Consider the following 27,225-nt stretch of genomic DNA (forward strand, 5'->3'; position numbering starts at 1 on the left):
TGCCCTCCCAACCCAAAGTGCTCACCCCTCCTCTGCATTTCTCACCCTTAACCAACCCCGGAGTGGGGTGCAGGATCAAAGTTCACCGTCTGGGGTTTCCCCTTTCAGACTCAGCCTCGATAACAAGGGCCAAGGCAGTTTTGACAGTGACACACACTTGTACACACACACACACACACACACACACACACACACACACACACACACACTTTAGGGAAATGCTCATTTGGGTTTGAACTCAACAGTGGGGGTCAAAATTCTTGTGCAGAGAGAGGGAGACCCCTCTCAAGTTAGCACCTGTGTTGTTTCTTCCAGGGCCCATTTACACCCAATAAAGTTTTCTCATTAACACTGAAACAAGCATTAGTGTCTCAACTGAAAGTAAAGGAATTCCATTTTCCCAAGAGAAGGAGAAAGGGATGACACTGACACACAATCCTTCCTTTCTCTCATTTCTCTCTGTCTTTTTTTCCCTCTCTCTGTCTGTTGGAGCAAAGGGGTGGGATGTCTGTCTGCTCAGCGCCAGGGGCTCTGACAACGATACGTTTCAGGTCAGAGAGGAGCTGTGAAAGAGAGAAACGCATAGAACCTGAAAGAGGGTGAGATGGGAAAATAAAGATGCATAAACAAGAGAGGGAAAGAGAGAGAAATGTCAGAGAGGGACTGTTGTGATACTGGAGCCTGGAGGCCCTACTGAATGCAGGGTGTGGCTGATCTCTACCCAGGGTGAGGGGATATCATAGTTGGGTGGTTTGACTCTCCTAGTTGCTCTATTTCCCATTTTCTCTCCATTTCCAATTGACAAGTAGCAGGGATGAATTCCTGGTTGCAACAGACCATCAAAGTTCTATTCTTGAAAGTCAGAATGCCCCAGTAGCCAAAGGGTTACTACAAATACTACATAACTGCAACATCCCTGGTTCAATTCCAGCCAGGGAACTTTGCTGCATGTCATACCCATCTCTCTCTTTCCCCTTGTTTCCTGTCCGCCTCTTCACTGCCCAATATCCAATAAAAACAGGACAAAAATGCCAAAAAAAATTGCTTGTAAGTTTGTGAATTTTATTGGAGTGTAAAGGTTTTGAATGTGTGAATGGCAAAAGAATGTGCATGTTTTATCAGCTTGTTAAAATTGGCAGTGCACCACATTTTCTGAAAAGATTGTGGAGTTGTTTAATTGAGCTTGCCTCCACAACCATTCTTTACAGCAAGGACCACCATATTCAAGGGTATCTACGCCAAGGTAGCAATGACTCAGGTGTGGAACAACAATGACAATCTTGGGAAGCTTTCACTGCACAGGGCAAAGCTTGACCGCACTATTAGGTGACGTCAAGTCTCACATGAAAAGAAGTTGAATCATCCCCGGGTGAAAGTTTATTTCCACCAATTTACGCAAAAGGGACAAATGGAAAGAGGGAATGAATAACTGCAGCTAGGTGTAAATTAGGAGCAGCTGTGCTTTTTTTTCACAGAAGCACGTGGAAGAAGTAGGCACTAGGACCTGCGGTGAGCCACACAGGAGGGAGGGAGCAGCTTTTGGGACTCCTCATACTAAACTTTTAGAACAATCCATTTCCCAAAGAGTGTGGGAGGGAGACAGACAGAAGTGGATGGCCTGAGACCTGGATTCACAGCTTTAAAAGCAGGAGCGGGATTTGGAGTTTGGGATAATTCTGCCCTTGGCCTGGAGAGTGAGGTGGAATATAACAGACTTTCTCTGGAAGTTTTCACTCACAGTGGAGAAAACGCAAGGAGTATTAACAGGGTGGTGAGTACTATCTTGTTCTTTTAAAACTGTAATTAAGCATGGTGTGAATGTGTGTGGTGTGTAAATATTGGATAGAGAAATAGAGAAACAGAGGAGATAAGAGAAGAGTTTCTCTCAGAAATGTGGACCTAAAGTTTTCTCCATACCTGTCATTAAGTGAAAGTGGAGCCTCTGAATTGGGATTGAGCTCCGCAGCGGCCAGTTAGTCCTCCATTGGGGGTAGAAAATTCCAGTGGACACACAGGAGGCACTTAAAATTTATGAGTTTAAGATTTGTTGGCTATGTTCTTTAATTGTCTCCAGTCAAATGCAATAGTTTGCCAGGTGTAAATGGATGGAAGAGGAAAGGGGGTAGAGAGAGAAAGAGAGAATAGAGGTGAGGATTAGAAGAAAAGGGGTTCTCCAAACTTCAATGGGAACCAGTTCAGTGTTCAGAAAACTCCTGGGACATCAGGTTACCTTCTTTCTCTCCCCCATTTTTTTCTATCTGTCTCTGTCTCCCCCTCTTTTTCTATCTGTCTTTCTCTCCGCTCATGTTACACAACCCTCAAAGGACTTGTAGATTCTGATGAGCTCCAGTGTCCAACATGAAGTATGTTGGTGAGGTTATCCTTATGTCTGGGTGGGGCCCGGTGCTTGTATGTGTGTGTGCAGCTGATCAATTTTTTTATATTCTGATATGTATATTTGTGTGCAATTGTGTATTTGTATGCAAGCATGTGTGCTAAACACAGACCTCATGCCTGCCACTCCTACCAGGGAATTCCTTGCGGGCTTTGACAGGGGAGGAATGTCACCGCAGACCAACATTTACGCACACAAACAAACATCACAAGCCAAAGGCTTTGTTTGCAATAGATGCACTAACTACATTAGACCTATTGTGTTATTCTGATATAATTAGAATCTGGAGCAGATGAAAGGATGTAAGCTGTATTGACTTAGGTTTTATAAAATTCAGATGGAAGTGACAAGTGAGTTAGCTGTCACACACACATAACTGTACATTGCCCACTTCTGCAGCATTGTATATACATGTGCACATCTGTGTTGAATAAGAAAACTTATCAAAATTTTGAGCACACGCCAGTGAGTATAGCTCTCTCAAGAGAAAGGTGCTTCAGTCTGTACAAAAAGAAATTTTTGCGCCAGGGGGGAGCTGACTGTGTTTTCATCACTTCTCTGTTGGTCCACAGAGGAAGAGAGAAGAGAAAGCTGCAGCAGTCTGACCATATATCTTACATGATATCTCAACAAATGCTGTACTTTGTCCATGTGGTTGACATGGGATAATTCAGACCAACTCAAATGAATCCTGTGGAAAAAATCATCACACAAAACAAGAGAAAATTACATTTAATACTCTTTGATCTCATAAAGGCAACCCCTGTCTTTGCACATACAATTCAACCATCTGTGTAAATGGTGAACCTTTTAGCATATATGCAGTCACAACATTTTTACACTTTGTAGTAAGTAATGTTCACTGATCATCTGCATGATGGTGACTCAGAAGCAAAAGGACCATGAATGGTAAAGCACACCAAATATAGATGACATGTGATGGCTATTTTACAGGTTACACAAAATCTAAATCCACTTAGTCTGCAAATTGTCTGTCTTTACTCACTGTTCATTTTTATTAAATCTAACTTTCTTCTTCATTAAACCAGTGTACTCACAAGTCCAGGAGGCAGGAAAAACATTGAATGAGGGTTTTTTTGAAGACTTAGTTCATAACATCGTGGCAGATGATTCTTATCCAAAAGATACATCTCAGTCCAGTCCATTACCGGCCTGATGTGCTATTTCCTATTTACACAATGTTATATCCTATATAACTCTATGACACGGTCAAAAGCTTATTTCAATCCAAATTTGTAGAATTCTTTAACTTAAGCCTGGTCCACCTATAGTATGCATTTAAAATATACATAAACTGTTATATGAATTTCAATAATATCTGAGCATATATAACATGTGATAACGACATAGACAATTTACCAAAAACAAATATTTGCGTGAGTAGCTCTTACTCTACATCTCACAATAAATATCTCTTATCTCACACCTTGGCTTGTGGAACAAGCTGGAGACATCCGTATAGCCAACATCATATTGTGAGCCACATATATCAGCCTTTTTTTCCCAGTACCACTGCTGATATAACTTTAATTGGCTGTCCCTTGGCTTGTAATCTACAACTGAGTAAGCATTGGCACCCCTGCTGGCTTAGCTATCTGTCAATCATGCATAATGTTTCAGATGTTTGGAGACCAATGGGGCATTTCTGATTTATCTATGTTAGCATAGTTTTCTTTTCTGCATATCAACAACATTTATTTTTGACGGCATAAAAGTCTGAGATTTTTTAAACTTTGATAGGCCTGAAAATGGAAATATTCATACTTGATATATTCTTCAAACCCAAAAATGCACCTAATGGCATTGCTAACAGAACTAAGTCAAAACCTAATATATGACTGGACTGTGTATGAAACGCTAGAGGGCTTTAAATTTGTATATCGCCTGGTTACCATCAGACATGGACATCGCCAGCGTTTTTAAGATGTTTATTTGTATGTAACAATCTGAAAAATGATAACTAATGATAACTCAGTAACTATCAAATTAATCATTAATGCTAAGTGTAAATGACCCTGATACAGTGTATTTCATGTGTGTAAAGTTTTCATTCGCAAATATATTTGTTATATTACTTTTATTTTATTTACCATGAACACGGAAGTGCTTTATTTGGAAAAGACTCTAGATGCATGTAACATGTGGAAACTGACAGTAAGTTACACTGGCGATGGCGCACAGATCCTCTCTTCTCACGTAACTGTCACACGACAGTCTCCTTCAGTAGGTAATAGTGGCACTATTCTCGCCTGAAAAAATATTAAAACTTAATAAAGTTACATATTAACAGTCCTACAGCGAAATTTACAACAGTTTAATCTCCGCCATTGCTGCTTGCCATCAGCTGGTGTGAAATGCATTCTGGGATACTTAAGCTTCAGCTGACCAATGGTGTGACTTCATCACTCAGTCAGTCAGTCAGTGACTCAGACAGACAGATGTGTGTGTGGGCCTGGCCCTGCTGTTGCTGTCCAGCCAAAAACGACATATAAAATGGCATAAACAAACATAACCTAATGTGTGTATGTGTATGGAGGACAGATGGACAGTGCTGTTTTCCCCTTGCAGACAAAGATGTCTGTGATTATTCATGACCCTCTCAGGTTTCCCTTTGAAGCTGAATTACAGCTTTCTCTATCTATTCTCTGTTAGTACTGGTGCACCAGTGTGTTTGTGTGTGCATATATGTGTGTATATGAGAGAGGGAGAGAGAGAGAGAGAGAGAGAAGGAGAGATAGAGAGATAGATAGAGATAGATAGAGATAGAGAGAGAGAGAGAGAGAGAGAGAAGGAGAGATAGAGAGATAGATAGAGATAGATAGAGATAGAGAGAGAGAGAGAAGGAGAGAGGGAGAGAGAGAGACCTTTTTTCTTCTCCTCCTTTAAGCACAATTAATGCAATTTGCATTACAAAATATTGTTAACATGGTAGATAAAACAGCTAAATTAGATGCTTACCAGTTAATCGGTAAGCTAGACAGTGGTTGATAGATTTGTGGCTTGGTATCTCTGGATTTTGTGTACCTCATTTTAAAGTTTTATGTCAGGTGAATGGGTACATGAATGCATTGGTAAATTGTAATACAATTTGTGTCTTACTAATTATCTTATCAATTCTGATCAATAGAAGTTGTGTTGTGTTGTGTTGTGTGTTTGAAAATTCCTCAGTTCCAAACATAACAGAGATTTCAACATGTACTTTGTTTTGTTCACTGCTCTTCAGTATGGAGACGTGCCCCTTAAACACATAAAAGGTTGGAATGGTGTGAGCTGTCTAGACTGCAGTGTTGTATAGTACACCTGGGCCGGGTAGGGTGAGGCTGCGACAGCACACCTGGACTGTCAATTTAACCTCAGGGTCTAACACTAACTGCAGGAACCTTTAAAGACTACAATTACAGAAATCACTGAATAAACAATGTATATTCAAAAATAATTGTAATGGTCCTATAATGATTTTGCCTCTATAAACTACACATAACACTCTGAGGTGTGTCACAAACTTTATTACTTACGTAACCCCTGCTGTGAAACCCACCAGGTTAACTTTTGGTAATGCACTGTACAGGATTTTGTATGCTAAAGCACAATGTGCTTATAGGGACACATATGTCCCGAAAGGATTTACATTGGGGCATTCTTTCAGCAAGTTCATTGTTTCCTATTTTTCACAATCCTCAGATCATCTTTATTTTTACCGCAGAGTGCAGATGTTGCACTTGTAAAATAGACACTTTCCAAACATAGCAAAAAGGGAAAAGTGAGAACAATTGTCTGTTTTAAACCTATTTTGTTTAACATGGTATCTTTGGTTGAAGTATCAGTTACAATTTAACCGTTAATGCAGTGTAAAGCATCAGGGTTACAATGGACACTAATTAGAATAGCGATTTAGACCAGTAATTATTGGAATTATGTAACTGAATTAAATTACTAATGTTGTCGTGGAGAAAGTGTCCTGCAGTACTATACTGCTACACACATTTGTTACAGGCCTCCCGGAAATTCCTTGTTACTTGCTAATGATACCAAACCACTAGACTTAGTTTGACACAAGTACAAGTGTTACTAGAAAATCTGGGACACTGCCAGCTGGCAACAACAAAAAAAAAACAATTAAGGGTTTGTTCACACAGAACAGTGATGTCTGATTACTCTTATCAGATCACAGAAGCTTGAGGCAGGCTGCTCATAATCTTCTCCCAGTAGACACAGTAGTTATTAGCCTTATTAGTGAAGGATGTTGTTCATAACAATTGGTCTCAGTTAAATATTCTTGATGACCTGACTTTGAATCATGCATGACCATTACCTGCAGACCTGATCATCCTCTGATCCACTTTTCTACACTTTTTCCTAAAGCATCCTCTTCCCCTGCTTCCTGGACATTCACAGTTTTGGCAGCACTGTCAGCTACCAAAAACAAAATCCCATTTGTTTTTGACCCCAGATCCAAGAAAACCAAATTGTTATGACTCAGGCCTATCACGTAAAACCACTGCTTTCCAACTGGATGACCTTTTTATAGTATTTATATAGTATTTATAGAGTCATTTTGTGTCTTTGCATACTGCTAGCATTATTTATGTCAAAGCACTGTGGAGTGGCATATCAATCAAGAATTTTTGAGTCACATATTAGTCAGAATATAACACAGTGTGTAAAGCTGCATGAAAACCAAAGCATTTTCAAACCTTGTTGAAAGCCAACAAAGAAGGAAAAGCATTTTAATAAGAGAAAGAAAAAAAGTAATTATTAAAATCCTATTATCTTCTGTTATTTTGCTCTTTAGCTTAATGCATTTGTAAATAAAATAGTTGATGCATGTTTTGCTGAAACAGTGAGTACAAAATGTAGTTATTAATGTCACTTCTAGTCCAACCTTAACTTAGATGACAGATGTTACCTTACAATAATAAAACATATAATTTAGCAAAAGAACTTTTTCTCTGTCACTGTGAGAAATATGCAATGTCTGCTCATCTAGAACAAAGCATCCCTGTTTGGGGAAAAATGAGGAGATGATAATTCATGGGTCAAAACATAAACCCAGGCCCTACTTTGGTTATCTTTTGGGTTACCAGAGCTGCAGTCTGCCACAGGTCAACACACAGAAAGGGATAAGAACATCTGGTGTAAAGTGAACCAGCTGAAGTGTTCAGTCTGGAATCAGTGGGAGAGGTAAAAGGTCAGAGTTCGGGCTCAGGGTTACATTTGTGTTTGTGGAGGAAAACGGGGATCCAGAGGTCACCACATGTCAGGATCCCGAACAATGTGGCACAGGAGCGGAGAGCACAGGGCAGAATGGAAAACACTGAAATGTGACGCAACCTGCAACGTTATTTTCTGCAGTAATTCTTGTTGACATTTCCTTTACAAACAACTTCTCACAATGTTTGGGAGCAAATTTATACGATGGAAATCACAGCTAACATTGTTTGACATTTGTAAATTACTGGATATTCTTGTCAGACATAGGCAGAATTATTTTGTCCCAGCACCTTTTTCCCATATGGACCTGGTTTTCAGCTTGTATGCACTGCACAAAATCAAGAATAATACAGTCCTATGTTTGGACTTTGTCATGCATTGAGAACTAAATCCAGAGCTGTTAATGCAAGTTAGTCTTTGTGTTTGACTGTTGAAGATCTGATTTCGACAGGTGTTCTATCAAAGGGTTATGTTTGCCTGTGTCTGCGTGTTTCTGTTTCTATGTCTGCACACATGTGCGTGTATTCACTGTATATGCTTCAAAAAAATGACAACTAAATGTGCAGACATGCCTTGTCATTCCACATTAAATGCCTCTATGACTTTCAGATATGGCTTGCTTTCCTCTCATGCATGTGCACGCAGCCCAAACACACAGTAGCTGATAAATCACCAAATTACAGCGTCTGTGCTTACTGCTAGAATAACAGTGTTGTGGTCTTAATCTGTTGACTTAGTGCACGTTTAGTGTATTGAATTGTTTCACCGCAACTCCTTTTATGTGTGTGTGTGTGCTTTTGGATTGGTGTGATGACAGGGCCTCGTTCTCACTTTCCTTCCCTTTCTTTCCTGATTGGTAGGCTGACTACAGCTTGTCTGGACATGAAACTCTCCCTCATTGCCATCAACAGAACAAGAGTACTTGATCTTTTCAAATATTCAAATTTACTTCAAAGCCTCAAATAATAGAAAATTAGCCTTTGCTTTTAGATGCTTGTGTTTTTCTGATCTTACATATTATTTATAGAGATCAAGTTTACTCAAACAAAGAAAATACACAGAGGAAATAGAAACATAAACCACACCAGCATTGGAGGAATGTGGTTTGTACAAGTGTATGAGTAATTGACATGTGTGTACGTGTGTATGTGTATGTGTGTTTGTGTTGGATGTGCATCAAACACACACACACATACACACACACACACACACGCCTTAGCCCCAAGGATACAAGTGAAGCCACTTACTATGCACTTATTTGGATTATGCCGATTTGAGAATGCACAGTATGCAGGAGGATGAGCCACTGGCTGGTAATAACAGATTGGTCCCCTACACAACAAGCACAAATTAATAAGGCGTTCCTGTAGTTGTTTTAGCCAACAACTACCGAGGTGTGAAGGATTTACAAGAACCTCTGCTTTCATCTGTCATCAAGTTTTTTTTATTAAAACCTGAAGATAAATGGTGTGCCATGAGGAGTTTTGGGGTAGGTTGAGGCTGTAGGAAGCCAGTTCTCTCTGCTGGATTCTCTGTTAAGCCTGTGTATCAGACTCCACAGTAAATATTAATTCATGTTCGCTCTGGCTGCAGGTCACATACACACACAAACACACATGCAGGCACACTGGAAAGCAGTCACTTTATCTCTTTCACCATAGCTCTGCTCACATGCTGGACATGGCATGCTGCTAACAGACAGAGGATGGGCCTGGGAGGTCCCACACAGACAGGTGGTTGACATCAGATAGAGGGGGAGAGAGACGGAGGGAGGGGAGATATGAATCGAGGGAGATAGGGAGGCAGAGAGACACAGAAGCACAGAGAGAGAGAGAGAGAGAGAGAGAGAGAGAGAGAGAGAGAGAGAGAGAGAGAGATGACAGAACGATGTGGAGACCACACAGAATAGAAAATGGCCCGGTCAAGTCTTTAGAAAGAGGGGTGAGACTGTAATCAAGCAAACGCTGGGAGTGACATCAAATTTTTTACATTCTCCAGAGGATTCAGCACCATCCTGACAAGGCCATCTGTAACTGTACAACAAAGCGCATTGTACTTGTTTTCTTTATAGAGAACAAAGCTCAATATTCAAAGCAGGTACAGATCTAAAAAATGATGACATCTAAAATCATCTAAGATCTAAAAACATTGATTGTGAGCATCTTACTGAGAATGACACAAGATGTTAAAAGTGTGTCCTTTACTTTTTGTTTTTGATGTAAGCTCAAAAAGAACAAGACAGTTTCAGCTATACTCGCAACTCTGTGAGTCTGTATTTAGGCAAAGTAGTGCTTTGAGCTAAACGCTGTCAAAATGCAAACTTGCTCACCATGACAATGCTAATATGCTAAATAGCTTTATTTACTATGTTCACCAGCTTAACACTTACTGCTAATGAGCATGTTAGCATGGTAATGTTTGCTAATTCTGGTCTTCAAGTCTATAGTCATTAACCATTCACATTAACCAATTAGTCATTAACCAAAGTATTGGACAAATTGAAATGTCAACCCGATGATGGCTCCAGATGGAAAATCGGGGGATCACCAAAGTCATTGGGATTCATTATCTGGCATATTTGTGCCAATCCATCCAATAGATGTTGAGATATTTGACAGGATAAAAGAAAACTTTAATCTGCTGGTGGCACAGGAGGAAAAGGGGATCTCCAAAGTCATTAATCATCCTCTGGGGAACATGGACGTTTGTACAAAATTTCACAGCAATCCATCTGATTCTTGATGAGATATTTCAGTCTGGACCAACTGACATCACCATCCTTAGAGCCATGCTAACAGTGCAGCTGAAAAACAGATCAAATAACAAGAGTAGGTTGTGAGGTTACTGTAAAGAGGCTGTCAGTTATGCATGATGGCTTTTTAAGGCCTCATGGCAGCAGGATGTCTCCATGCAAGTGAGGTTCTTTACATATTTTGCTTCAGTGTCCTGGAGCGAGATACTTAATCCCTTCTGTATATGCTTAAGATGTGCCGTGCTGGCTGGTCGACCCTTTGCCCCAAACCACATGGCTAAAAGAAAATTGAATTAAGTTTATCAAATAAAATCTATGTTACACCAATTTAAAGTGGAAGGCATCGCTTAACGCTAGCTTGCAGCCAGAGCACTTTCACTGTATTGTAACTGCATTTCAAATACTGTTCTCACTTTCATGTAAAATTAACTTATTATCATAATATGCCTTAAGAAAAAAAGTAGTATCAAGCCAAAGTGTAGTCATCATGGAGAGGCTCCATATTTTGATTCTCTGGACTCTGCTCTATACTACCTGCGGTCTACTCCTGCAAACCAAGCAGGACAACAGGATTCAATACAACCGAGATTTCCCCCTCCAGTGAAAACAAAACAATCTGCTGGCTCCTTCCCAGAGGCCGATCTCTACACTTTGGACAACTGGAGTAGTGAATGGTTAAGAAATCCTCACAAGCATCTTCAAAATGATAAAGTTAGGAAGAGGGGATTAAGACTATGGTAGGGGTGCAAGAGAAGGCTAGTGGGGGTATTGTTCCCTGTGGCTCCTTTGACAATAACACTGACCTGGAAAATGGACTTAATGACTTTTATTTGAGATTTGATGAACATGACTTTAAAGAAGAAGGTTATTGTATCAGTGCACGTGGGTCCATGGAGAACCAATTGTTGTAGAGCAGTCTATGGTTTTAAAAATCACTCAAATCTACCCACATCAGAAAAGGCCCTGGCCCTGATTGTGTTAGTGGTAGAACTCTAAAGTCCTGTGCCAGCCAACATTGCAACATCACGCACCACATATTTCAGACCTCTCTGAATTTACAGAGGGCACCCAAGCGCTGGTAAAAAAAAAAAAAAAAAAAGGTTTTGTCGTTCCCGTTGCAGAAAAAGTTTGCTAAAGAGCTGAACGACTTTAGACCAGTTGCTCTCATGTCCCAGCTGATGAAATGTTTTGAGAGAATCATCAAAACTATTATCATTAACAAAACGGAAGCCATATTGGACCCCATGCGGTTCACCTATAGGAGCAATAGGGGATTGGAGGAAGCTACACTCACCTTATTTAACCTCCTCTACAGCCATCTAACAAGGGTAAACTTGGCTTTCTGAGTTGCTTTCCTCCCCTAGTTCTCCTCAGGGCTGTATTTTATCCCCCTTACTATACATACTGTATACTGACAGCTGCAAGAGCCTTTATTTAAAATACGTTGACGATTCTGTTGTTGTCAGTCAGCTTCACAATGATGGGTCTGCACACAGGAAGGTTTTAGATGACTGGTGTAAAGCTTCTCACCAAAAGATCAACATAAGCAAAATGAATGACATGCTGATTGATTTAGAAAACTCCCACCTACTCCATCTCAGGCTGTCATAGCAGATGACACAGTTGATATTGTTAATACCTACAAATACCTGGGTACAATCATCACCGACAAACAGCGATGGGAGGATAACACAAATGCCATCCACTCCAAAGCACAACAAAGACTGTGTTTACTGAGGAAGCTAAACTCTGTCCTCTCTTTCTTCTTTTTTTCTCTTATTGAATCAATTTTAACTTTTATCCTGATCCGCTGGTTTGGGAATCTTAAAGTGAGAAGTAAAACAAAGCTACAGAGAGGGGTGAACACCTGCTAAGATCACAGGGGTGTCCCAGCTCAGTCTCTCTGCTCTGTACAACAGACACCTGGTCAGAAAGGCCATCTCCATCCTGGCCCTGGAGTTCCATTTTCTGCCCTCTGGGCAGAGGTATAGGGTCCTTAGGCTCAGGAGCTCCAGAGCTCAAGGCTCCTTCATAAGGCAATTGCTGCCATTAACCATTCACTATAGTCCACCTTTTATTGTTGCAATCTGTACTTTATACTACTTGCACTTTTTTACTCATTGCACTTTGCAAACTTGATGTTTATTGCAATTACTTGTTGTTTATAGTGTTTTTATTGTTTTCATATGCACAGAATGTTTCTCCCATGTTTTTTAAGCTGCACCAGAATTGCCAACTGGGGACAATAAGGATTTTTTTAATTGAATTGAATATATAACCATTTTACGTCTATGGGCCCACACCCATGCTCATGGCATCAGGTGAGAGTGCATCACAGGTAGGGCGTAATGGAAAAACTTGGGTGTCTGACTGAGCACAACTGTCCATTTATGCACTCATTTCCCCCCATGTTCTCTAGAAAATTTACCTGGGTGACTCATTCATGATCTCTGTTTTTTTTTGTTTTTTTTTTCAACAGCATGCAGTCAAAGTGTCACATGGCTCGATTTCATTGAACTGAATAGAATATATAACCGTCTTTCAAAGCGCACACCCTTTGAAAGACGCTTTCCGAGCACAGATATCAGATTGTAATATCAGCTGATGATGAGGACGATCAGCGAAATGAGTCTTGCATAATGAGTTCTCACATTAGTCAGTGATCTTTATCAGAAACAGGATTTATTTCAGCTGATAAGTGTTAACAATTTTAATCACATGCACATTGACACTGTTGCACTAGGATTAGTATCAACATGAGTGAACCTGTGCAAAGACAACATAGATGCTTTTCAAATTCCGCTCCAGTGGATGCCCTGAGAGTAAATAAGCAACATGAGCTACATCAGCTCTGGCACAGTTGGTTTGCTGTCGGCTGGAACAAAGACAGAAGAAATGTTCTTTGCTGTTAAAGCTATTGGGAGATGAAACACCATTTGTCCCATACTCCTCAACGCTTTGTAACTCCCTGCAGCCTTTATTACTCCTTCCTCCCCTGCCCTTGAACTTTTCTTTGTCTCCCCTTTTGCTCCCCTAACATTGTCCTTCCTTGCTCTGCTTCTTTCTATCAAATGCTCCTTTATTTGTTCAAGACATCTCATTGCCCGTCTGTACCCCACCCTCTATTACTTGTTGCCTCTCCCCATCCCTTGATATTTTTGATTCCTTCCTCTCCATCCCTGTCTTCATCTCTCTCCATGACCAGACAGGCATTCTTGCCTCTGCCCCCCCCCCCCCCCCCCCGCCCCCCCCCAGAGCTCCACTGTGGGATCCTAGATTCTCACCAGGAAAGGGGAGTTATTACTACAGCCATGCCAAAAGATTAACCACTTGTCATGAGAAGATTGTTGAATGTCAAGGTCATAAAAACTAGGGGTCTGGAAAACATGTTAATCATTGTGTTCATCCTGCCTTCAAGGCCTGGAGGACTGGCCTCCCACGTCTGCTGGTCCAGTGCAGGGAGAGGCTGGGGTGTCTGGGGATGGGCCTGGTTCTAGGGAGGGAAAAAACAGGGGGAGAGAGAGTGGGAGAAGGCCTTTCACTAACACAGCCATGGTGCTCTGGCTGTGGTTTTGCTTCATTGCCAGAGGAACCTCATGCCTAGAGTTTTTGGTTCCAAGACAGCAGTCAAGAGTTCATTACGAGGGCATAAAACAGCATTGCACCACTGAAATTCACTGTCTGTGAGGTCCTTTTGTGTAGTAAAAGTAGAATTAAAGATTGACAGTGGTCACAAACAAAATGTTAGTTTCATTGATGTGTGATTGTTCTCAGTATAACATAACTGAAATAACATATAATCTGTAGCCCACCTGTTCATAAACAGCTCCAGAAAAAAAAAACCATTGTATTACATAATATATTTTAAACAAAGTATGCGGTTTTTCTGGTAAAGTGCTGTAAACCACATTATTAAAAAAACAACAGAAAAAAGAAGTAAAAAAAAAAACAATCTTATTCTTTGATGTACAAAGGCTGCATTGTTTCAGTTTACAGTTTCTAATTGCTACTCATCCCTGTCTTCCAAATGTAATTACTGCTGAGTCCTACTCTCAGCTAAAATGTTTCTTTTGGATTCCCTTCACAAACACCAAAAGGTTCCAATCTTTGTATTATGATAAATTATTGTTCCACTTACTGTAGGACAATGTGTGACAACGGGGAAAAGGCTGAGATTACATTGTAGTCATGTCTCTGCTTTGTCTCAGTGTTGTCCATACAAATAAAACACGACTTTGCAACGTTGAGACGAATATCGTGCCAAGAACAGCCTTTAAAGTTTTGCCACATGTAGCATTCTGCGCAGCTCAAGACGTGTGAAATCTCAGCTGAAAAGCAAATTAAAAAAAATCTTCACTGGGCCAGAGAGATACAGTATACGCCAAACTCAAGGCCTTGTGGTTCCTGGAACTGTATTTCAGTATTTGGACAGGAACAGGAGCTTTGTCACTGTTGAAGTGCCTTTGAGCCTTGATATGTCAAAGAAAAGAACCTTACAACTCTATGGTGACTTAAAATTCACAAATGTAAGTTATTGCCATTACGTGGGATGGAGCAGGTGAACCCAAGTGCAGATACTCAATTGCGAGGAGACAGGAATATAATAGAAATAAGTTATTTATTGTAAAGGCTTGGGAAAGGGAATGCAGACCAGGGGAAACTTGGACAGGTAGCTGGAAAACTGGGTCTGAGGCATAGGCTGGAAACTGGGAGGAGCAGGGGTCCAGGGCAGGGAAGAAGGGCCGAGGAGACGAGACAGCGGCCAAGGACAGAGCAGACTGAACTGCAGGGTTAGGCAAGGAAAAGCAGGCAACAACAGGAAAACAGGATAAATGCATGAGAAGTAGCTTGAAGCATAGTAAACTGGCAGAGTGGTAGCGGCAGGGCTGAATATTTGAAGAAGGCTTGATTACTGAGATGAGGTGCAGCTGCAGTGACACTGCTCTGACTCCAGGACACCTGTCTCCACTCACACAATCACACACACACACACACACACACAGGGAAAGAGAGGGAGAGAGCGACACAGAGAGTGGTAGTAGGTTAGGGAGACACAAGATCATGACAATTGTGCCCCATTTTTGTCAGGTACATGGGGTGGATTTAATTAGTAGGTATTTTCATTCAGCTAAACTGAATTGGCCTACTTTTTCTGTCTTGACTCAATACTTGGACATAGACTTTTCTTGGGCAGTTTGTATTAGTGAAACAGTAAAAGTGGAGCCATATGCACAAGACACAAGTCCAACAGTTTTAATGATCCCAGTTCCAAGACAAATTCCTTCCACTGGGATGGCTATTTTAAATCCTACTGTATGTGTGTATGTGGCATGTCTTTAGAGAAATCACATTACAGCTTCTGAAGCAGTAGCCAATTATTTGTAGACCACAAATATTAAAAAAAACAACACACACAGTTTTGGTTTGAGACGGCCAAGTTGGAACAGAGACAGGGGGATCAGATCTCCAGAGAGAGGGCCTAGTTATAGTTAAATGTGGGGGTGCAAGATTAGTGACAGGCAAGGAGTGTGGGGGAGTGTGTGTGTGTGTGTGTGTGTGAGAGAGAGAGAGAGAGAGAGAGAGAGAGAGAGAGAGAGAGAGAGAGAGAGAGAGAGAGTATTATCCAAGTCTATTAGTTATGTAGTGTGTTACAGTAGCTAGCTACACAGCTTCTCAATTTACTTCCTTGCACACCACACCATGACCTATAACATCAGCCAAGCTAACGTAAGCTAGTTAGCTACTCCAATAACACACTACATAGCTAACAGACTTGGATACTGACTGTCTTAGCTTTGACATCCAACAAGCTATCTAATCCACCTGTTCCTGTGCCTCAGCATCATCAGGTCTCATCTTCTTGCAAGATCAACTTTGATGTTTAATTTTTAGCCTGCACCACAGAGTCAGAGTGACTGTCTGACATTGATCTTGACTTGTCCAAGTGCAGCAAAATGACTGAAAACCAACCAGACAGATATTCAGAATGCAGTAACGTAATTTATTGTCTTATGTGATTCTCCAGTTTACGTAGTTCTCCGGCTGTAAGAGACTAGGTAAGGACGGGATGCTACAAATGTAATTTTTAATTCATATACTACATATGACATGGCCAGATAGAATTATTTTTTTGATCCAAACTAGCTCAAATGTTTAAAAATAGCAAAGTTGTGTGATCAAAAAGTGGGGATGCAAAAGCACACGTTTGCTCCCTCAAATCTAATAGTAGAGGTGCAGCTGCTCGGCTTGCTCCATCCTATGGATGTGATCAGAAATTGGTTGTGTAAGTTTTACTCAAGATGAACACGAGGAAATAATAGAGCAGATCCAACCAGCCATAGCAGTGCTCTGCACCTGCCAACATATGCTTAAAGTGTTGAAATCTGTTATCGCTGTTAGACACAGAAACGGCCATGTATCCAGGAAGTTATCGCTGGCTTTTAACCGTGAGAAAGAAGGCGAACATTAGGTCACATTTGAGGAGCGCAATGGGAGAACCTGGATAAATGAGAGACAGATCGACAGAAAGAAACAGACACAGAGAAAGGCATGAAAAAGCAGGATGAAGAGACTGGCTGATTGCCAACACTCGTTCTTTTTAGTTTCCACACCTTGGCTCCCTGCTTCCCTGATATTCTCAAGATGCCCTGCACAGATATACAACCTTTTATTTTACTACAGCTAATGAAGAGAAACACCTGTGTAAAATGATTGTATATATGTTAAAAAAAAAAAAAAAATCCCACATACGCCAACCACACATATACTTGCTAATCAAAACAAGAAATGAACTTCAAATACAGACTTCTTGATACTCCTCCTCCCTGCATGGCACCAGCTTCATTTATGGTTTCATTACAGGTAAATTTGTCTGAAATGGTTGGTCATAAAACCTGAGGCCACAGATATATTTCAGAGGTCTTGTTGGCAGTGTGTTAGTGAGCTGGGAAACGTTCAGAGGATGTGTGAAGTACATGCCTCTGTGTGGCTGCCAGTACCATCCAGCTAAGTTGAATAAAAGGTCAGTCTTTTGAAAACTATGTGTTTCTAGAGAAATACATCTCAAAGTTGGAAATGCATTTACCTGCGTTGTACACGCCAGGACATATTTTATGGCTGTGCCAAGCAAACCCTTCATGCTAATACAAGATGATGTCAAGTACTGCATATGTTTTTCCCCCCTATATCCTAGCAGTTAATAACATGATACTTTGTCCAATAAATGTTCTTTTGTTCTGGGTATCTTGCATCATTTCTCATTGCACTGAGGAGTCAAGTGCTTTAACAGGTTGCGTGTTACTGTCAGTTTGACGCTGCCTGTCTCTCTTTTCCTGTGTCCTGAGGCTAGAGCAGCAGAGTTTGCTGTTTGAAGTATCCCTGATGCACAACAGGTGCCTTGGTTCTCACAGCAAATGTCTTTTAAACACGAAGACGAGGGGAAAGGACAGGGCAGAAGCTGATCTCTTTCATCTCTGCTACTCATATTACAGCTGTCACATGCTATAGACTGATAGCGCTCACTTTTGTTTTTCAGCCAGTCTTGAATTATAGCTATGGGCAGACGAACAAAGGTGCAGAACAGCTCCTCAAATGGGCTCGTTGATGTGTAACTACAGTATTATCTGTCATTGTTTCATCTGATAATGAACAGTTAATCTTTACTTGCTCACTTAAAGCTACACAGTTGCACTACATCAAATAAGACTCAGTGATAGGAAATCAAATTGGAATTACAGGAGGAAGGAATAATCAATGGCTTCCTTGTTTCTCAAACCAAATACTTTCAGTTTGACTACCATTAAGTATGCATTTGATTGCATTTGCAATTATAGAATTGTATTGAAATGTTTATGACCCACAGAATGACTGAAAAACCATGTAGTTCTGTGCAACTATGGACATTTAATTTCAAGCTGGTTCTTCAAATAGTTTTGTTTATTTTAAATCCTGTCTTCATATACTTCATTGATAGATGAATGATGTCTGTGTGAATGGACCAAGTCTGTGTAACATCACATTTCGCAGAATCATAAGGAATGCGCTATTGTGCTTGATTGTCTGGCTTATCGAAAACATGCATTTTCCATAGTTTGTTTTACAGAGTTTTTCTGACTGTCTAACCTGTGATGCGATTTCCCCATCCGAGACTTTTAAAGTGTTTCCAAGAATAACCAGCTCACTGACAGCCACTCAAGAATGTTTGGAGAGTGTAACTTTTGTGCTTTTAACAGACACTGCATGACATCATTTTGCATGACTTAACTGTGACTGGACAAGAAATGGAGGCATTACAATTCTAAGTATGGCTCTGTGAGGTGAAAAGAATACCATGAATTGTTAATATAATGTATGTGCATTTGATCATGTTAATTCTGTTGCAACCCTTCATTTTTCCATTTCAAATGAGACATTCAACCTGCTCCAAAAAACTTGTTTTGTCCTGGAAGACCAATTGCAATTTTCAAACATTGATTAATGAACATTGGATAAAATTTCTTTAAAGTATATATCTTCAAACATTTGTGGGTGTGTGTAAAAGTGAAAGAGAGCAAGTTGACCTGGCGTTCATCCCCCGTGATAATTATTTCCAGTGGATGACAGCAGGAGGAACTACACCACACTGAGCTGATGAAAGACACAGAGAAACTGTTGACCTTCCTCTCTTTTTCACCACATCACCCTCTCTCTGTTTCTTTTCTCTCTTCCTCTCTCTGTCTCTGCAGCTGTCGGCCTCTCTTTCTCACCCGCTCATAATCTGATGCTGTTGTCATCGCGCCGAGGCCGAGGTGTGTGTTTGTTTGAGAGAACTGTTGACGTGCCGCTCCTGCACGTCTTTTAACAAGGTCTTGTAACTAATGACTAATGTATCACACAGATAGGAAGAAAGCCCCGCTAACTGTAAACTTACCTCGGACTGATAGCAAGCAATGCTCTCCTTAACTGCTCATGTTTTGGCCCACCTGCCTTGTCATTACTGTACCACAGTCAACACACTGTGCTGCAGCCACAAGTAGTCATTTGGCAGCTTGTAGGTACCAGAATCTGATCCGTGCAGCATTTTTGTGGACTGGCAGACTAAATGAAAATGTGTTACTGGCTATTACTGTATAGTCAGCACCAGTAAATGTGTGGCGGGTCTCCACTGCCTTGGGCTAAGTAATTAGTCTCTGTCTCAACTGTTTTCCTCTCATGCTCCCTAATGATTGGTTTTCCAGGTCATAACCTAGCCGCTGCGTGACTTTGCACACACTTTCATCAACTTTGGCAATCTTGTTTAACCAGATAGTGCCTTGTGTTGCCTCTAGCACTCATGTCATTGTAGCATTTGAAGGTGATGGATGACCCTACTGAAATGGTCTTGATTTACAGTTTGGCAAAACTGGGAAATCAGCCTGTTGTGAGGAAGGGATCTTCTTTACAAATGGGTACAAGTTTCCTCAGGTTGTTTTACAAAGTTTGTTTTCATAAACATCCTCCTTGGTAAACTTCAGAACTGTACAATATATGAATCATAAAACAATTTTGAACCACCGCTTTGTTTATACCAGTGTGTATTAATACAGTATTTTGCCTGTCTGGAAATATGAACCATACCGTGTCTGTTATTTGGAATACGTATGTCATTATTTAGTCGACGATTTTTCTGCCTGGACTTTAAAGCGGAAAGCCGCTCCAAGTCCATGGCACGTCAAAATGCAGGGAGCCTCACACACACACCATTCAGACTTCCTGTTTTATAAGTACCATATGGATCACTTTTCCCCCACAGTCTGATATAGGATGTATGTTAGTATGTAAAATCCATTGGACCATTTCATCTAACATTTTCTGTTCCAGGCCCAGTCATCACCCTGCAGATGTGGCTAAAATATTTAACTTTCCATACACAATTTCTGGAACAGAGTAGGGTTTTGTTTCCGCAAAACTATAAAACAAACAAACAGCATTGGGAGCACATCCAAACCCTGCTCACTGAAATACTAGAACACCTCAGGAGCATCTCGCGACTTTGTGTATGTATGTTTGTATGTATGGTGGTGCCTGTATGTTTATTATTTGCATACAGTATTTGTGTGAGAGGGTCGGGGGGATAGCCAGACAGATTCTGATCCAGCGCTGAAGTAATCCTATAAGTCAGAGGTGCTCTATAAACCACTCTGACCCCTGTGCTCCCGCTCTGCAGTGTTTATGCTGGCTCCACTGGCATTAAACACAAGCCACATAGTTTTAACATTAGGATCCTCCCGGCTCACCCTGGGCCATGTAAATAGTGAGCTGTTCGTCAGCCTGGATCAATCAACTTACTGCTTGTTTGGACCAGCTCCATGTGTGTATGAGAGTGTGTGGGTGTGTTTGTATGTGTGTGATTGTGTTTATTGAAGCCGAAAGATATCACTAGTAGGTCAGTTTATCTAAATTCTTAAACAATGGCCCTCTCCATCTCCCAAGATTACTTAGTTTTGCAGATGCAATGCCAAACTGACCATGTGGCGATAAATATTCAGATCTTTTATTTAAGTAAAAGCAACAATACCACAATGATGAAATAATCCATTACATACTAAAGTGCATAGATGTGTATTATTTGCAGAAATATATTACAAGAAAAGTACTCTGTACTCTGTACTCTGTAGAAAAGTATTATGTAGAATGACCACGCTTTTTTTAGTTTTCATTTTGTGGCTATTTCAGGTAACTACTTTACATGCTTTTGGGTCGTTTAATCTACAGTAATGCACCATATTTGAAAGTTCGTCATATGATTTGTACTGAATGAAAAATCTTAATCTTAAGTAAAATAACAATTATATAATCATATATTGCGTAGATTACAATAGGATATATGTGAAAAGCTTAAAAATCATGACCAGTACTTATAATATGAATGTGATGGAGAAAATAGTATAATTTTTTCCCTCTGAAATGTAGTAGAAAATAAGTATAAAGTAACATTAAATATAAATGTTCTAGTAAAGTACAAGTTCCTCAAAACTGTGCATGTATCTTACTTTCCACCACTGCCTTGCAGACAAACCATGTGTAGAAAAAGGGGTTCAATGAACAGAAATCTCAAGGAAGCATTCTCAGCTTAAAAATGATTAAAATGCTAAACTTCTCTCATGCAACTGAGTTGCTGTTTCTGATGGGAAAAGGGCCAGTGACATTTTGATATTTCTCAGCTGTTGGATGTTATCTTTGAATTCTGGGCTACATGTATGCAGGCGCTGCAGGCAACACTGACCTCTTCTGGTTATTATCATGCAACACTAGGAGGATTTCAATGCAGGTCATTTTTCGAGAAGACCTGGTTACTACAAAAGATTAAATAAAAACTAGATAAAATTTAATCTTTGCAAAGATCACCAGTCACGAATTGTTTCCTATGCGTTTGATGTGGAGCCAGAAGGTCGTACCCTTCACAACAAGGTAATAAAATTAAACATTCCAACCGAACCAGCAAGATGAGTTTTACAGAACAGTGCAGATAAGTCAAAAATACTGACACTCCAGTTTCAACTCACCTCAGTGACCTTCTGAGTGTTTGTGTGGGAGGATGTGTGTGTATGTATTCACATATCACGGCATCTAAGCATGCAAACTATCCATAAAAACATGCTTACATGCATACCTGCATGCGTATGTATGGCATGCATGTCTAAGAAAGACACTGTTTGCATGTGTGACAGAGTTTGTGCGTGCACGCATGTGTTCATATCCCCTATTAACGATGCATGATGGAGTGCTTTACTTTGAATATATATGTAACAAGTAATGAGGTGTGAAATGCCACACATTCTAATGTATGGCAAGTCCAAGCTCTAAGAGTTAAACATGGTGAGTGTGTGTGTGTACTTAGCAAGAGATAAGGTCAGATAATGCTAAATTGTGTGTGTCAGTGAGAGGAATGGTGGTCGGAGGAAGAGAGTTGACAGCACAGAGTTTTGCTGTGCTCTCATAATCATCTCATACACTGCTAAACTAAAAATGTCTTTCTTGTTTCCTTTTTTACGTCACTTGCACCCTTCTGGTACTTGTGCTTTACGACTTAATGTTGAAAACAGTCTGAAAGAAGAAAAGTAGATATGTCCAATGTACCATGTGAGCGATATAGAAAATGAGCTCCATTTTGTTTTCTATTGTCCTTTTTACTGGGAACACTTTGTCTTTTAAAAGTAACCCCAATCACGTAAGAATCATTTAAGTTAAACAGTTACTTAGAGAAACATTAGGTGAAGAGGATAAAAGCCCCTTGTCAGGATAACAACTTAGGCTTTTAGCAAGGGCATTTTCTTTCTTTCTTCTTCAACAACTAGTTGCTCGATTTAGTAGAAAGGTTTTACGTGAACAAATCTGAACTTATCTAGATTTAAAGAATGTTGTGAGTTAGGTTTTTACTCTGGCTTTGTATATTTGTTACTAGAGGATGTCTTTAATGCTTTGATTTTTGTCATGCAGCAGTGTCTTGTACTCCGAGTTGAGATGTGCCAAATATGTGGATGTTAATGGAAGTCACTAACTATGCGTACATGCAGAAAAAGAGAGGTTTTATGATCTGTGTATTCTACATAAGTGTGTCCTGCTCTTGAGTTTAAGTGTAGTCTATTAGATTAAATTGTGTGTGTGTGTGTGTGTGTGTGTTACAGAGCTGTGGTTCAGGGGGTCCAGATGGCAGGCATGAGGGGCCCGGCCTGCACTGGAGTCTGGCTCTAGAGTCCACAGGGGCTCCCACTTCAACTGGACACATTCCACAGGTACACATAAACACTCACCACAGCAACACACAAATCAACATTCAAGTTCAAGAACCCAGGATGTTTTCTTAGTACTGAAAATGGACATAACATTTGTTGCTCAACCAGAGCCCTGAAGTGGCAGAAAATGCTTCTTAAGGCTGCTCTAATCAGTATTTTTGGGGGTCCGAGCACCTCTAAAAATGTCTGGATGTCAGAACCTACAGGTCCCATACTTAGCGTCCACATTTACAAAGTTAGGCACCAAAAATCTCATCATCTCACCACATGGTGGTGCTATAATTCATGTTTTCCCATTTTTATGCATAACTTCTGAATTTGCACGAGCTAGAAACAAAATTTCTTCTCCACTCGATTCTGTGGATGATGTTGCAATATTTGAGAATAGAAGCCCTCTCAGATCACGCCATTTTCCGCCATTTTGAACTATGTAATATGTACTGTACAAACAACATGTTCTAAATAGCCAAATGTGTGATCAAACTTCATGAACATATCAGAAAACATTTTCTTTGTTGATAAAAAAAAAATCATGTGATTAGTTTTTCAGCTATTTATCTGTAAATGTGTAAATTTGGTGAATATTTGAACTTCAGCTGCATTAATTCCCATAGATCTACGTTATTAAACTTTGAGATTGTGAAAACAAAAGACAGCACATTAACCAGCAGAGCCGATAGTTCTGGGGTTAAGGATCTGACTATGAACCACACACTGCTGGTTTCAATACCTGGGGGGACCTGTGCTAGTTGTCACTCCTCTCTCAACTCCTGTCTCCATCCGCTGTAGTTTGGGAGTTAAAGGCGTAAGAGGCCGCTGTAATAACTTGGCATTTTACAAAATCACGTCGCTGATCACCAGCAAAATATTTCATAATGGTTAAGTGTTGCAGATGATTAAGTTATTCACTCTCATTGACTTCAATTACTGATTATGTGGCACCAAGGTCTATTTCTGCCCATCTGTTGTCAACTCTTGTGGTTTAAAGACAATAAAATTATGTGCTTGGACCCTGCTTTGTAATAGTTTTTATATTTTATTTATTTTTATATTAGTAACGCGATGAACCCACAGAGAATTGTCACCCGACTGTGCAGCCCTTCTCAGCCCTGTGCAGTGTTTTGGCATCTTTTAACTCACTGTTTTTGGTTTTCTGGCTGTTTTGATTCATTCTCATAGTGTTGTTTCTCAGCACCAAACACAAAGCACACAAAGTCAGTCACTAGCTTGTGAACATAGAGGAACATTTAGCAGTTAAAGAGCCAGATATTTTTCTTAAGAATTGTTGGAGACCAAAACAGACCCAAACAGTGAGTGAATATTGGACTTATTGGGTGGCTGGTAACACAACTCCAAATAAATGGTGATGTGAAGTATGTGCCGGATGTGTAAGTAACTGTTTGCTAGAAAGTTTGCCTTGATATGGATTTTTAAAGGTGTTGTTATGTCGATTAGTGCTTGCTGCTCGTTTCTGCTGCACTCAAATGAGCAAAAAAAAGTCAGTTATTGCAGGTTTAACTCATTCAATACTAATGCTGCTGTTAAAGGTTCCTCCTTGATGATGTATGTATGCTTGGATTGTAGCTAATTATTACTTTTCACCACTTTCAGTTAATCTGTGATAATTCTTCCAATTAATCAAAATAAATTTAATACATAAATTAATAAAGAATAATTTCATTTAATACTTAATTTGTCTGACCAAGAGTACCTAAAAAATAACATTCAATCGTCATTGTTAATTATCTGGATTGTGTATGTAGAAAAATGTTTTTATGAAATGGTATTTTTACTTGATAACAATTAGTCAAAGTAGTGATTTATAACAAGCATTGTTCATTTGCTTTCAGTCTATCCATAGTTTCAACAACAATGTACTCCTTAGGTGCTTTAGATAACTTTTTTTCCTCCTGTGTTTGGCTCAGGACGTGTGCCCATGAGGTCGTCACCACTGGTCCTGCTCCTCCTGATAGGCGTCCAGGCTGTACTGAACATGGGAGATGGATTGGCCCGGAGCACCGGGGCAGCCAACTACAAAGCAGGACAGCAGACGGTAGCCAATCACAGAGCAGGACAGCAGCAGACCGCAGCGGAGGACCAGCTTTCTGAACATTATTCTTCACAGGAGCATCATAGGACCAGCCACCACAGGACCAAGAGGCCTCATCGGGCAGCTTTACACACCCACGATAGGAGCCCTGTCGTCGGGCACTCCACATCAGATTCCACCCCTGACCCCTCCATCCCAGTGGTGGACCCCAAGCTCTTCTCCAAGAGACGTTACCGTTCTTCGCCCCGTGTTGTCTTCAGCGAGGTGCCCCCATCACATGATGCCCTGGAAGGCGAGGGCTATGACATTGAAGGGGTGACGGGGGTGAGGGTGAGGCGCAGAGCAGGACCACACAACATGCACAGAGGAGAGTACTCAGTATGTGACAGCATAAATACCTGGGTGGGCAACCTGACACGGGCTACTGACATAGCCGGGAATGAGGTGACAGTGCTGCCCAACGTTACAATCAACAACGTGGTGAAGAAACAGTTCTTCTATGAGACCACCTGCCGATCCCCCACTCACAGGGGGTCCGGGACTGCAAGCGGGGGAAAGCCAGGGGGACGAGGTGGCAAGCAGGGCTCCAAATCAGGCAACTCAGGCTGTCTTGGCATCGACAGTCGCCACTGGAACTCCTACTGCACCAACACACACATATTTGTAAGCGCCCTCACCATCTTCAAGGAACGGACAGCCTGGCGTTTCATCCGCATCAACGCCGCATGTGTGTGTGTTCTCAGCCGGAAGTCTTGGGCGGGACGACTGGGACATTGACAGAGGAGGACAACTCCTGACCACTGAACTATGAACCAAGCACACACATTTCTCCTAAACAGCCACTGCAGCTTTATTGCCAATACTGTAATCCTCTTCCCCACCTCCACACATACACTCACCAACACACACACACACACTGACCATAGCATTCAAATCCACATACACAAACACACATACACAAACAGCTTCATCTATCCAACCCCTTGGCCCCTGACCCTACCTCAGTCTGAGAAGTCCTGGTTGTTTTAAGTTATGAGGACTGCATGTCATATTTATGGTTTATACAGTCAAATATGAAAATATATACAATTTGTGTATATATACTAAATGAATTCAAGCTTTTAATGTTGTTGTTATTGTTGTTGTGTTGTTCATGCTGTTATTTATTAAACACCTCAGTACTTGCCTGGTTTGTTGTGTCAGTTATAAAGTTGATTTTCACATTTTAGCTTTAAAGCTGCTTGTAACAATAGTTGTATGTTAACAATGGAAGAAAGTACTTGGGGGAGTTGTTTATAGTGATGAACTCAGAGAATCATCACCCAACTCTTCAGTTCCCCTCAGCTTTAAGGAGCTTATTTTAGCATCTTTCAGCTCATTGTTTTGGTTTTACAGCCTGCCTGTTTACTGATTTGGTTCAGTCTCACCGCTCTCATCAGTGTGATTTCCAGACATAGCAGGCTTATACTTTTGTGAAAAGCTTTGATTAAGCCACTGTATGCAACCTGCCCAATACCAAACAGCAGACACACACAGTTAGTGCTTATCTAGGGAATATGGTGGAGCATTTAGCAGCTAAAGACCCAGGTATTTTCTCAGGAGACCAAAATAGAGCTAAAAATAGTGTGCATATTGGACTTAAATTTATCAGGTGGCCAGAAACATGACTCTGAATTAATTCAAATGATGCTCCATGTCTGCTCAATGTGTAAATAGACAACTGCTTGCTAACAAGCTCACTATATCACCTTTATAAAGTGATAATATGAGATTGTGTTAATAGATTATTTTGCTGCCCCAAGTGGCCGAAAAAAGAAAAAAAAATTAATGCAAAATTTTAAAGTAAAATCATTGGTTAAAGTGTACTCTAAACTAGTGGCTCCCAAACTCGGGTTCGGGCCATATAAGGGGTCACAAGATGAATCTAAGGGGTCATGAAACCATTAGCGGAGTAGGAAATAAAAAAAATAAATAAAAAAAATATTTTTTAACTTTTCTCCGGTCTTAGCTTTTTCCAAGGATATACAGTACAGTTTGACCTGTT

At 40.5% G+C, this 27,225-nt stretch overlaps 1 protein-coding gene across 1 annotated transcript; it reads left to right on the forward strand.

The window, feature by feature from the left end:
* The first annotated feature begins 1,581 nt into the window (after window positions 1-1,581).
* Window positions 1,582-26,366, forward strand: ngfa (nerve growth factor a (beta polypeptide)). The gene is made up of 3 exons (XM_044351662.1): window positions 1,582-1,771; window positions 23,024-23,131; window positions 25,057-26,366. The coding sequence occupies exon 3, from the start codon at window positions 25,068-25,070 to the stop codon at window positions 25,956-25,958; it is 891 nt and encodes a 296-aa protein (XP_044207597.1). The 5' UTR covers window positions 1,582-1,771; window positions 23,024-23,131; window positions 25,057-25,067; the 3' UTR covers window positions 25,959-26,366.
* Window positions 26,367-27,225: the final 859 nt, after the last annotated feature.

This window comes from Thunnus albacares, chromosome 5, assembly GCF_914725855.1.
Source record: "Thunnus albacares chromosome 5, fThuAlb1.1, whole genome shotgun sequence".
NCBI classification, from domain to species: domain Eukaryota; kingdom Metazoa; phylum Chordata; class Actinopteri; order Scombriformes; family Scombridae; genus Thunnus; species Thunnus albacares.